Source organism: Chelonia mydas, chromosome 8, assembly GCF_015237465.2.
Source record: "Chelonia mydas isolate rCheMyd1 chromosome 8, rCheMyd1.pri.v2, whole genome shotgun sequence".
NCBI classification, from domain to species: Eukaryota; Metazoa; Chordata; order Testudines; family Cheloniidae; genus Chelonia; species Chelonia mydas.
The window spans coordinates 95,017,646-95,031,727 of record NC_057854.1 but is presented as its reverse complement, the minus strand read 5'-3'; the positions used below and the strand labels follow the sequence as shown (position 1 = coordinate 95,031,727).

The following is a 14,082-nucleotide window of genomic DNA, read 5'->3' as shown; positions in this document are numbered from 1 at the left end:
TCAGAAAAGGGCAACAAAAATGATTAGGGATATGGAACAGCTTCCGTATGAGGAGAGATTAATAAGATTTGGACTCTTCAGCTTGGAAAAGATGACTAAGGGGGAGGATATGATAGAAGTCTATAAAATCATGACTGTTGTGGATAAAGTAAATAAGGAAATGTTATTTACTCCTTCTCATAACACAAGAACTAGGGGTTGCCAAGTGAAATTAATAGGCAGCTGATTTAAAACAAACAAAAGGAAGTATTTTTTCACACAACGCACAGTCAGTCAACCTATGGAACTCCTTGCCAGAGGATGTTTTGAAGGCCAATACTATAACAGGGTTCAAAAAAGAACTAGATAAATTCATGGAGGATAGGTCCATCAATGGCTATTAGCCAGGATGGGCAGGGATGGTGTCCCTAACCTCTGTTTGCCAGAAGTTGGGAATGGATCACTTGATGATTACCTGTTCTGTTCATTCCCTCTGGGGCACCTGGATTGGCCACTGTCGGAAGCCAGAATACTGGGCTAGATGGACCCTTGTTCTGACCCTGTATGGCCGTTCTTATGTACCTTAGCTGGACAGATGAAATGCTTTCCTAATGTTCCATGTGACAACTACTACAATCCTCACAGGGATGAGATGTGATTACAAATAGGAGGGAACAGTGGGTCAGTATCTATGAAGAGTTGTCTGTTGAATCACCAGTGCCACTGCTCTGTAAGTGTGATTGCTGTGTTATGCGTAAATAGTTAATGAAGTCCAGCAGGTGGTGCTCAAGAATATGTAGCATACTTCCGAGTTCTGTAGGTCCAATAAAATGCCTTGTTGTGCACTGCATAGGGCTTCCTCTTTAGATGGAGCTCTTAATAGCCACCCTCTGCACCCCTGGTCCTTTAGCCTCTTTTATGCACTTACTGTAGAACTCCTACTTTACCAAGATACTTCTGTGTGCTTAAAAGGGCAGATCTGCTAGGCTCTGTGGCAAACCATTATGAGGAACAAATTAAACGTGAACGGTCGTAATGCCATCTGGCAATAATACAGACAGGTGGAGGGTTTCCACAGCTGGGCTGGCTAATTGCCAAGTCTCAGTTTCCACTGGGCCTGGAGTCAGTCCGGTAATGATGCGAGAAACTCCAGTCCTCTCCTGAATTTTAGCTTTGCCTGGAGGGGGAAACCCCCTTCTGATTGGCTGCTTTCCTTGCTTCTCTGGCTCCTGGAGAAGGGAAGCCAATCAGGGCTGTTGCAGGATGCAGACTGAGCTCTCTCTACCTCCCTTCCTTGCAACATGACACCTTCACAATAGGGGTGGGGGGTGGTGGTGGTGGAAGGAAGCAGAAAGAGCTCAGGGCAGCTCTGCTCCCTCCCTCTCTTCCTGTGAGCAAAGGGACTGCTCCTTCTCTTCCCTCCCAGACTGGAAGGGACAATGGGGGGTAAAAAGCTCCTGGAGCTGCTCCCAGCCCTAGCCTGGAAAGGGGGAAAGGCAATCCTGTTGCAGGTCCTTGCCAGGCCTGGGTGAGGGAGGTGAAAGGGTCCAGGAGCTGCAGAAGGAGCAGAAGTGAAACTGGAAGGGCAGTGCTGATGGGGAGTTGAGGGGGCAGAATTAGTTGCTGGGCCGGGGGACAGGCAGATGTTGGGGGGAGAGTTCCTGCAATGGGAGCCAAAATCACCACAACCAATTTAGAAGTGAAAAGAGAAAAGCACAATATAAACTTTATAAAAAATCTCATGATTTTTGCCAATCGCTTTATTGTTGGGAGGCTGACTCAGGATTTTTGAATCTGTGGGGTTGACAATACTGATGCTGAGATGTTAGCTTGGTTGCCCGCACGGCAATTAGACCCATTCTGCTATTTGGTGTGATTTTTACTGTTTAAATCGCCTGCTATGTGGCAGTCAACCCGAAATGATTAAGTCCTTTACCTTCCACTTGTAGTTTCTGTTGGGCTTTAAAACAGAAATAGTATTTAGCCTGCAAAAATACTAACTCCCCACTTACCGTGATGTTTGTTTGGTTTCAGAGGAAATGCTTCCAAGCAGCAGATCCCTGCCGGTGCTGTGGCTTTTGGTATTTAGCTACAACACGATCCATGGTCACAATGATGAAGACAATGAGTTTCTGGAAAATTCATCCAAATTACTGAATCCAGACCCTAATTTCCTGGCTCCGGACTGCCCTAGAGACTGTACCTGCACCCAGGAAGGAGTTGTGGATTGTGGCGGGATCGATCTGAAAGAATTTCCCATAGATTTACCAGAGTCAACAAACCACCTTTCCTTGCAGGTAAAATAAAACACAACAGGATTGTTCACCGAAACAGCAGGCCTGATTCAGCGCTATTCCATGGCTCCTTTGAATAGCGCCAGTGGGGGCCTATCCACTTGACTCAGAGCTGGCGTGTTCTGGGACTGGCTGCGGGTAGAGAAAATGTATGGCAGGGCATCCCTACCCTCAGCTGTTTCTCACTGCCATAAGACCCATGTGGTCTAAGACAGTGGGGAGCACAAGGTACAGCAGCCCTGATGGCTAGGCTGGGGCCACACTGTGCCCTGGCAGCCCACGGATTAGTCCCCAGAAGATTCCCTACCCCTAGCTCCCAAGGCTGCTTGCATCTCTGGCTCTCTGATTTTCCCTTTCTGTTTCTTCTTTCACCTTCCTGGCTCAGAGGTCAGCGATCTGATCAGCAGAAAGATTCTGTGCCTGACAAATATTAATTACATTGAAGTTTATATTCATTTATTTTAAAATGTTTTTTTCCCCTCAGACAGGTATGGGAGACCTTTAATTCTGGTATTACACCTCCCTGAGATCTGGTTGTGTAAGGGGAGCAAATGATCAAAGTTGAGACCTTCCTTGTGGCTCAGAGGAGAATTTTTCCTCAAATAAGAGCCTTCAGTGTATAATAATCCTTAATTCTGCTCTCCCTTTGGAAAACCCAGGCTTAATTCTTCCCTGGTGTAACTGCAGCAGCTGCCAAGAAGTTCCCTCGTCTCACTTATTAATTGAAATATCATAAACAGGATCCACTGGCCCAGATGCATTCCCCTACCCCCAGTGCCAAACATCCCCCAAGCCCCCATCTATACAGAAACATGGGAAGTTAAATGGTCATGATGAGCAAAATCATCCAAATGAGAAGAACTTACAAGGGCTGAAAACAGCCATCTTGTGACCTCGTTGGGAACCCACAGGGAGGGAATTCCATAGATGAGGCCCTTGCACGCAGCTGGTGCTGACCTCATCCAAGCCAAGTTCAGCAACATGATCCCAGTGGGTCATTTTAAAATGGAAGGCAGTAGGCATAATAAGCTCACTTCCCTAAATAATGGTTATGTTTATTGAGGCTGAGTGGTTTTTCAGGGCAAGGGTATGCATGTGTGAGGATATATGTTCTAAACTTCTTAGGCCTTGTCTGCATGGGAAAGTGTTACCAGCATAACCCTCTGTGTGGACTCTCATTCTGGAGGGTGGCTTTTTTTTTTAGTTAAACCTCTTCCCAAGTGACTGACAAACTAAATGTAATAAAGGCACTCATGCTGATGTCAGAGTGCTTTCTAGGGGATTATACTACTGTAACTACACTGGATTAAATTCATGCCTTAGTTATACAAGTCTAACTTTCCCATGTCGACAGGTGCTTAGAAGAATCAACTCACACTGTGCTGTCAGTAGCTTCATTTGCCAAGAAGGGGTTTTTGCAGAGTTTAGTAAGTTGCAATTTAATTAAAGGCATATTTTTCCTCCCTTTGATCCATCATCTGAGGCCTCTGGTAGAGCAGGGCAGTTGTGTTCAAGACAAGGTGATTAATGCTGGTGTTCATCAAGTCTCCCTGAAAGTCCTTAAAATTAAGCCCTTCCCTTTCCTTGCTCGCCACAGTGATGCTGCGTTACTGCTCCCCATCAGGCAAGCATTTGATCAAGTGTTGACTGCTATTCATTCATAAGTTTTGAAATGTTGTAGTGCCAGGCCAGTGGAACACATTCATAATTATTCTTTTTTACTGGAAAACGTGAGCCAGATTGTGCGCTTAGTTAAAGCAGTGTGAATTCAAAGTAATTCCACAGTCAATGCAGTGACTGCAGATTCCCACTGGTACAGAATGTGTCCTGTGGTCCCTAATTAGTGTATTTTTGGTATTTATCATGTTTGATAAATTGATGGAGTGCACAGTTTTGCAATGGAAAATTCAGAGTTGTCAATTAATGCACAGCTGTAGTCAGAAAAGTTGTAATGTAAAATGACACCTTATTACTCAATAGATCTGTTCCAGGTGTGTTCCAGTTAGAGCTATTTTACTGTCAAAACAGAAGTTTAACTCCTGTTAGCCCACTAGATGGGCTGTGGGAGACTGGACAGGATTCCATGCTGTAAGCTATTTGGAGAAGAGGCTGTAATTTTCTATATATCGCTCTTAGCCCCTGACCTGGTTGAGGCCTCTAGATGCTACCATAATATACATGTTTAATACGAATATGAACACTATTAAGCCTTGTATACTATAAAATAATGTTAACTAAAGTCTGATGGCAGATTCTTTATTAGCGGTGGCATGTCAGAAATAGAACCCAACTTGACTTTCAGATCTCAATGTGAGTTTGCAATTCGGAAAAAAACTTTCATTCTACTTATAAAACCAATCACGTTTGATTTAAAAAAAATAAAATCACTGACAGAAAATAAACCTGGGGGACCCCCCCCCTCCAATATGCAGGTCTTACATAGTCCTTTTTCAGAGTAAAGCTGTGCTTTAATTACCTGCCAGCTGTTCAGAGGGTTTGTCTCTGCCTAAGGGCATTATAGGCTTTACTAGAACCTGTTCCTCATAAAGTACAGGACCTGGATATTTCTAGGGATGATCCCAAGCTGCAGAACATGGCTTTGCAAGATTTCTAATTCTGTTAACTTTGGGTTTGTCAGATTTGAGATCTGAGTTTGGCCTTTATAGTCAGGGGTCTATTTTTGACATTCAGATCCAGATCCAAACTTTCCAAAAGTTCAGAGCTAGGGTCCTTCTCTGATTACTTAACTGATGATTTCTATTCTTCCTTTCCTTAGAATAACCAGATAGAAGAAATCTTTCCAGAAGAGCTTGCACGTCTTTACAGACTAGAAACGCTCAATTTACAGAACAACAGGCTCACTTCGAAAGGTAAGCTGGAAAAGCCAAGCATCAGAGTATAGAGAGCCACTTATGAGCACTGCAACAAGCCAGTCAGTGGTCACAGATGGAAGGCGTGAGGAACGGTGCGTGTGCTCAGATGTTATTAAATGATTAGAATGGTTGGCTAATCAGTGTCACTCCTTTGGCCAGCACACAAAACGTGGAGGCACTTCATCATCTGAAAAATAATGCTCAGTGCATAAAAATGCAGTCCTCCTTGTACCAAAGGAAGAGACATGGCAGCAATATTATGTACTGTGGCATAGCACACGCATATCCAGGAAACTCCCTCCAGTCCCTCTAGAGCGCATCAGTACAATCCAAATTGGATCCAGAAATATCTGCATGCTGAACAAATTCCCTATGACAGAGCCTGCTCCTTAATTCACTCCTTCAGTTCAATTCAGTTAATTTGATGTCTAAATTACTCAAAACCTTTGGAACCAAACCATATTAATAACATAACTCCCACCCTTTCTGTCAACCCACTTTGACTGCTTCAGGCAAGTTTTGCTGGATAAGTCAAGCACTCGAACATTGCCGTTTAGTTAATAAGGAAAAGGCCAGATTTTGAAAGAGGAAGAAAAGAGAGGCTGGGGAAGAGCCACATGATAATAAAGGGGGAAGGTGTGTGATTCAGAATGGTACTGCTGTCAACACACTCTGGTGTGACCCTGTCTGTGAGGTGCACCCTACTACTCATACGGCTAACGGGAGCAGCCTCCTATTTCAGGGTGTACAAGTAGACTTGATTGGAAGCACTGGGCGATTGTACATCGATAATGCACAGCAAAATGAAAATTTTACTTAATAGATTCAGGACCTGGTCTTGTTCCCTTTTCAGTTAATAGTGAAACTTCTTCCATTAACTTCAGTGGGTGCATGATTGAGCCGTAAGTTTCAAATATGCTATGATTTAGACTATGTCCTCATGAGAAGAATTTTCTACAAGTTCATAAAAAGAAATTAACCAAAAAACTCTAAAGATGTTGAGGTGCAGGGGAGGGAAGAAAATCCACATTTGATTCCTGTCCTTTCTTCCCAGGCAGCATGGATGCTCTGTGCAGTTAGTAATATATATCCCACAGCAAGCGACCTTAAATCCAGTGCACTCTTTTACATCTTCTGATCATCACGCTCGTTACTACAGGCTAAGCAATGTGCTTTGTTCAGACAGCGCTTTTTATGAATCTCTTTAGCCTTTATAATAACAGAAAATGAAACAACAATGAAAAGCATGTGTCAGGTTGTTTCTGAAAAATATTTAAAACTTACATTATAGATATCCTTTGGGAGACAAAAAAGCCCCTCTAGCATTCTCATTCACAAAGGGTGCTGACTGTAAATCATTCCTGTTGTTTGAAGGGCTTCCAGAGGAGGCATTTGAACAGCTGGAGAATCTGAATTACTTGTACCTTGCAAACAATAAGGTAAGAGGGGACAATGGTTTTTGTAGATGCCTTCTGGCGTTATTCATAAAGTTAAACAATAATGATGATTTTAAAAAATACGTTTGTTCTCCATGCCTGTCATGTTGTGCTGAGGTGTGTAGTTCCAATCAGGGCTCATCTGTGGCTATCTACAATTAAAACTTCCGTCATGCTGCAAAACTGTTAACGCAAAAGGGCTATTTATGCTCTTAAGATGTTGTGTGAAGACATTGGTTTTAAGAGTGCATCAATAGGTAAGAGAGAGGTAGAAATTAATCACTCAAAATAGAGCTCTCACCAGTGTGCACAGAGTTTAGTACCATCTGGAATCAGTGCGCACTTTTGTGCGCTATTGCCTCAGTGCAGGTGATTTCAATCCATTACTTCATGCATATACAGGCAAAAGAGTTTTCATCCACAAGCTCATTTGACCATGTGGTGTTTGAACATGTAAAGTCTATAACCTGCACTCACTGGGGACCTGATCCAAAGCCCACTAAGTCAAGAGAGAGACTCCCACTGACTTGAAGATGACATTCAATAATGACAAGTGCAAAGTACTACACCTCATTTAGAATCAAATGCGCAAATACAAAATGGGGAATTACTGACTAGGCAGTAATACTGTATGACACCGATGTTAGACACAGGAGGTAATCATTAAGCCCTGCTTGGCACTAGTGAAGCCAAAGCTGGAGTACTGTCTCCAGTTTTGGGTGCCACTTTAAAAAAGATGTGTATAAACTGGAGAGTGTCCAGAGGAGAGTAATGAAAATGATAAAAGATTTAGAAAACCTGACCTGTGAGGAAAGGTTAAAAAAACTGGGAGTATTTAGTCTTGAGAAAAGGAGATTAAGGGGGGCCCTGAAAAATGTCTTCAAATATGTTAATTGATCACTGTCCTCTTTGTAACAGCCCTTGTTTTCCAGGTCCACCGAATGTAGGACAAGCAATAATAGGCTTAGTCTGCAGCAAGGGAGATTTAAATTCAATATTAGGAAAAACTTTCTAACTATAAGGATAGTTAAGTATGGAATAGGCGTCAAAGGGAGGTTGTGGAATCCCCATCACTGGAGGTTTTAAAGAATACATTCGATAAACACCTGTCAGTTATGGTCTAGCTATACTTGGTCCTGCCTCAGTGCATGGGGTAGAACTGAGTGACCTCTTGAAGTCCCTTTCAGCTCTGCATTCCATTATTCTATGATTCTGTGGGCTTTGGATCAGGCCCTCGTTGGTGTACTTTTTCACCTGCACACAGAGATGATAGTGCACATAAACTGTGAGTGCAGGTATACAAAGCTGTACACACACTAGAAGAGGCTGGGTTAAGCCGCATTGAAAAACAGGTCCTCACACTTTGGTGTGGGACTCTCATAATGAACAGTCAGGAACTGAAAAAGCCATAACATTCTCCACGGATCCCATTCCCATCATGTCTACAGGAGCTATACACACGCATAGTAGAGACAACTGCCCGCCAAATGTGGGTTCTATGGATTAGGAGAACTGTGGAGTGAGTGGAAGTGGATGTTAAAGATAAGCTAGTGCTACTGAGGTTTTGGGACATGATGGAAGTGTACGCCTATTCCCCCCAATTTATTGTGTGCTATGTGTCCCATGGTAGTGTCTGGTCCACATAAGAGACTAAGTGCCTAATGTTGCTAGCAGCTAATCAAGTTACTTCTTTAGCTCAAAAAGTTGGAGCGCATACTTCTAGTGGTTAAGGTCTCAGGTCCCTGCTGATGACCCATGGTAGCAATCACGACAGATACCCCAGGCCTTGATCAAAAGGTTATACTATCTCAACAGGAATGGAAATACCATCTCTGATATCACCTTACTCCTGCTTGGTTCTGCAGTGAAACCATTTTTTAAATGAACCCGCACAATTACTTGCTATGGAAGGAAACGTAATGCCACAGAAAAGTATGGCTTAAAGCACCAGGCACAGGTCAGTGGGAAAAGGAGAAAGCGCAGCTGTGCAAACAGACAGCCCCTTTTAGACAGAAAAAAAAAAAGAAATTCTCTATCTGTTTAACCACACTTTTTTTTTTTAATGTCTGTGATCCTTTGGCCTTTAGATTATACACCAAGTGGCCAGATTCTGGTCTAAATGTCCTGCCAGGACAAATCCATAATAACATCATGGATTTCCCTTGATGTGACTGAGCTCAGAATTTGCCCCTTAGTACAACTACATCACATTCTCTACTCTTTCAAGCCACATGTCCATGTAATGGTCTTGGCAGCAAGTAGATCCATAAAAGAGAAGAACAAGCCAGGCTGTGACTAATATTCCAGAACTTTGCAGTCCAACTTTTCCTGTGTGATAAAACAAAGTGTTTGGCTTTTCCTGAGACTGTTGCAGCGAGAGACACACATCCAAGATAAAAATGCAAACATCAGCAAATTGTCAGAAGCAGTTACAGTGAGAAGTTGTGGACCCACAAAAATAACACGTCTTCAGAAATCATGAGCCAGGACAAACCAGATTGGCTTTGTGTTGCATCCATGCTGCCGTGGGAAGTGCTTCAGCTCAGGCAACTGTGGTGTTTTTGGAGGAGGGCAGGGGTTTGCTGGTAGTTTACTTCTCTCATTGTATGGAAGGAGGCTTGTTGAGGCTTGATGTTGTTTTAGTTAGTGGCAGTTCTGATTATTTCACAGACAGGTAAATTGGCAGGGTGGCTTTTTTAATTAGCATAACTAGGCTAATACATAACCCTGCTGTATTGTAGGTGTATCACTCACCATAAGTAAATAACTTATATTGTCGTTTCTTATTTAAAGTCCCCAAGAACACCCACAAGAAGCCTTGGTCACGTAGCCTGTGGGGAGCCACAGCAGGCCTCATTTTTACCAAAAACCTCACCTGCTGAAATGTAGGGCAGGGCACTGAGCTGCTATATTGATTACTTTAAGATAATTATCAACCCTTTGGGTCAGGGAGGCTTTAGATTTCTCAGTATTCCCGTAGTGATATGGGATTCACTGGATCCAAGGCTTCTCTGTTTGTGATAGGGTCTACAGCGGGCAAGGAGAAAATTGGTTCCAAAACCTGAAGATAACTTTTATGGCAGCACTGTAATTGGTTACTCTACCAGTTAGCAGTGGGGGAAAGAAACCTGTAATATGGAGAGGGGGAGGAGGGCAGCCACAAGGCTGCAGAGAAAATCACATTAGTCGAAGTCACTAGATTGCTGCTAGATTAGTGGGCTCCAAACTTTTTGAATCGCGCGCCCCCAGGGCCAGCTCTAGGGAAGCAAAAAAAAAAGAAAAAGAAAAAGGGGAGCTGCTACCAGCGCTCTGTGCCAGCAGCGCTCCTCCTCTTGCGCACCCCCACTTTGGAGACTGCTGTGTTAGACAATAGTGATGGGAGAGTGCCCAGTCACTGAATCTACTTTAACTCTAACAACGATGAAAACCCAACATAAATTCTCCAAAGAGCCAACCAATGAAAATCACCATTCACTCCTATGGGTATTACCCTAGAATAGTGCATTCAGCACGCCATCCGTCCTGTGTACTGCAGGAGAAGCAGCACAAGTTTGGAAAATTCATCGTTCTCTGCAGGAGAAGATACAGCAAATAGCTCTCAAGACAAACTTGCTATTGTCGGACAATTGAGGCCCCTGCAGGGAGTGTTGTGGTTTTTGGTTTTTTTTCCTAGTTGGCAATACCTGGAACGCAAAAACACACACTTGGACTGAACATTGGTTAGACCTGTCATGGCAGGTGAGAGAAAGGACAGTGATGTTCCCTCAGCTGGTCGCATTACCATTTCTAGTAAGAGAATGGGATTTCCCTTCGGAGATGTGTTCTGTAATTTTCAACAGGCTTCTACGCACCTGAGGTGGATGAAAGTATAACTTGCCAAACATCAGAGTAACTTGTTTATAGGCTTTTGAGAGCAGCCATGTTTTTCTCATGTCTGCCTCATATCAAGAGGATGGAATGCAGAGGGGTGATGAGAAGGTAAATCTGATATTGACACTTCTGTGCAATGGAGCTCCTGGAAACATACACAAAGATCCTAGTGCTCTTCAACCATCTTTTGGCTCTTGGCGAACACACACACAAAACAGTTCATCCAGTTATAAATGCCAACGAGTGAAAGTTCTAACACTAGGACAGTTGTTGTGTCAGTTCTATCATTACTGTATCCCTTCCTTCTACTCATGCTACCTAGCTGTGAAACAGATTAAGAAAGGGCTGCCTGCTTCTTTCTGCTAAATCTGAGCATGCCTTCTTATATCTGAAATCTGCTTGGGCAGCAGCAGCTGTCCAATCCCAGATAGTTGATGCAAGCTGGTCCTGGAAGAGGAAGAGATGCCGAGAAAAGGATCTGAGCAGCTTGATCTTTCTTTCTTTCTTTCTTTCTTTCTTTCTTTCTTTCTTTCTTTCTTTCTTTCTTTCTTTCAGAACGAAACACCTCCTCTCTGTTTTCTTTCTCTGTGGTTTTCAGTGGTTCTGTTATTTCTCTGAGTGCCCCACAGGGCTGTCCAGGGCTGTTGTGTGTTTCATATATAGTAACTCCTCACTTAACGTTGTAGGTTTGTTCCTGAAAAATGCGAATTTAAGCAAAATGATGTTAAGTGAATCCAATTTCCTCATAAGAATTAATGTAAATGGGGGCGGTTAGGTTCCAGGGAATTTTTTTTCACCAGACAAAAGACATATATACACACACACACACACACACAGAGTATAAGTTTTAAAAAACAATTTAATATTGGTACACAGTGATGATGATTGTGAAGCTTGGTTGAGGTGGTGGAGTCAGAGGGTGGGATATTTCCCAGGGAATGCCTTACCTCTAAATGACGAACTAGCAATTGGCTGAGCCCTCAAGCATTAACTCGTCGTTAATGTAGCCTCACACTCTACAAGGCAGCACAAATGGAGGGAGGGGAGACAGCATGGCAGACAGAGACACATACCATGTGTGTGTGAGAGAGATGCGCATTTCCCCTTTAAGTACGCTGATCTCACTCTTAGATACACTGCCTCGTTAAGTAGATCAGCAAGCTGAGACCGCAGCTGCTGCCAGGAAGCTCCCTCCCTCCTGAGCCCTGTCGTGTGTCCCCCCTGCTCTATGGAAGATGGGGTAAGCGGGGTGCACGAGCAGGGGGGAGGGGAACACCCTGACATTAGGTCCCCTCTTCCTCCCTTACCCCCCACATAGCAAGCAGGAGGCTCGGGAAGCAGCTCCAAGGCAGAAGGCAGGAGCAGCACAGGGCAGTGGGGGGAGGGACAGCTGAACTGCCAGCAATTGATAGCCTGGGAACTTAGGGGAGCTGGGAGCTGATAGGGCGCTATTCAATATCTTTGCCGGTCCACCCTGGTTCCAAGTCCCCACCAGCCAGCTGCAACGGGCTGCTCTTCCTGCAAGCAGTGGACAAAGCAGGTGGCTGCCAAATGATGTTATAAGGGAGCATTGCACAACTTTAAACGAGCATGTTCCCTAATTGATCAGCAACGTAACAACGAAACCACGTTAACCAGGATGACTTTAAGTGAGGAGTTACTGTATCTGCTTTGACCCAGGTGACAATGTATGCAGACAGGAAAGCTTGAACCTGGATGGAAGTGACTAATTGCATATATGAATGAGTTCCTGTGTCTGATTTCTGTGTATTATGCCATAGTAGAGAATCATAGAATCATAGAATATCAGGGTTGGAAGGGACCTCAGGAGGTCCAACCCCCTGCTCAAAGCAGGACCAATCCCCAACTAAATCATCCCAGCGAGGGCTTTGTCAAGCCTGACCATAAAAACCTGTAAGGAAGGAGATTCCACCACCTCCCTAGGTAATGCAGTCCAGTGCTTCACCACCCTCCTAGTGAAAAAGTTTTTCCTAATAGCCAACCTAAACCTCCCCCACTGCAACTTGAGATCATTACTCCTCGTTCTGTCATCTGCTACCACTGAGAACAGTCTAGATCCATCCTCTTTGGAACCCCCTTTCAGGTAGTTGAAAGCAGCTATCAAATCCCCCCTCATTCTTCTCTTCTGTAGACTAAACAATCCCAGTTCCCTCAGCCTCTCCTCATAAGTCATGTGCTCCAGCCCCCTAATCATTTTTGTTGCCTTTCACTAGACTCTTTCCAATTTTTTCACATCCTTCTTGTAGTGTGGGGCCCAAAACTGGACATAGTACTCCAGATGAGGCTTCACCAATGCCAAATAGAGGGGAATGATCACGTCCCTCAAGCTGCTGGCAATGCTCCTTCATATACATCCCAAAATGCAGTTGGCCTTCTTGGCAACAAGGGCACACTGTTGACTCATATCCGGCTTCTCGTCCACTGTAACCCCTAGGTCCTTTTCTGTAGAACTGCTGCTGAGCCACTCGGTCCCTAGTCTGTAGCAGTGCATGGGATTCTTCCGTCCTAAGTACAGGACTCTGCACTTGTCCTTGTTGAACTTAATCAGATTTCTTTTGGCCCAATCCTCTAATTTGTCTAGGTCCCTCTGTGTCCTATCCCTACCTTGCAGCATATCTACCACTTGTCCCAGTTTAGTGTCATCTGCAAACATGCCATCCTCCAGATCGTTAATGAAGATATTGAACAAAACCGGCCCCAGGACCGACCCTTGAGGCACTCCACTTGATGCCAGCTGCCAACTAGACATGGAGCCATTGATCACTACCTGTTGAGCCCGATGATCTAGCCAGCTTTCTGTCCACCTTATAGTCTATTCATCCAGCCCATACTTCTTTAACTTGCTGGCAAGAATACTGTGGGAGACCGTATCAAAAGCTTTGCTATCTTGCCTTATGACACATAGCATATGACTATATGACACAAAAGGCATAATGTTACATATGGACACATAGGCATAATGTTGCTTTATGACACATTTCCAGAGCTTCTTGACCAGGCTTGTTAGCATTAACCCACTCCCATGAGATTACATCTCCCAAGTCAGCAAGTGAGTACATCCAAAGCTAAAGGCAATGTGGTGGCAGTGCTAGTCGTGGTAAAATGCCTCTAATTTCCACCCATTATTTCTGGTGCTGAGAAAGCCTCACAGGGGATAATTGATTTGGGGAAAGGGCTCTTTTTGCTTGATTTGTGTCCATCAGACATTTTCAGGCAGCCTAAGGAGGGAACTACCAACACAGGAGAGAAAGAGACAAATAAATTAAACAAATTTATTTTTGGTTTAAAAATAAAAGTCTGAGTTATGTGTCTGGTGAACTACAAGGTGATAGAAACACGACTCTGCCAAGTGCATGCTTGGCATACCAGCAGAAAGAGAAGCTTGAATACTCTTCAGTTATTCATTTATTTAAGAAGTTAGGCCAAGCAATTCCCCATTAAAATCTCTGTTCTTCCCCAAGGCCCACATGAAGTGTTAATAATAATATGAGTAATGACTTAAAAAAGAATTACTGACATTCCTTCATGTGGAGTCTCATTGTGTCTTGCCTGCTCCTTAGGTCTGACTCTCCCTTCACTTACATCACTGTAAGCCAGGAGTAGGACCAG

The 14,082-nt window shown here is 43.8% G+C and overlaps 1 protein-coding gene across 4 annotated transcripts in view; it reads left to right on the top strand.

The window, feature by feature from the left end:
- The window catches only part of PODN (podocan), a 41,933-nt gene that overhangs the window by 4,521 nt on the left and 23,330 nt on the right, over window positions 1-14,082 (top strand). For 2 of the 4 annotated variants that reach the window (XM_007062177.4, XM_043521094.1), the window contains exons 2-4: window positions 2,014-2,276; window positions 5,050-5,143; window positions 6,521-6,585. In XM_007062177.4, coding sequence (XP_007062239.3) covers window positions 2,019-2,276; window positions 5,050-5,143; window positions 6,521-6,585 — 417 coding nt within the window. In that variant the 5' untranslated portion in view covers window positions 2,014-2,018. Of the gene's footprint in view, window positions 1-1,351; window positions 1,491-2,007; window positions 2,277-5,049; window positions 5,144-6,520; window positions 6,586-14,082 lie in introns of those variants that run through there. The other 2 variants (XM_043521096.1, XM_043521095.1) reach the window with 2 other exon arrangements.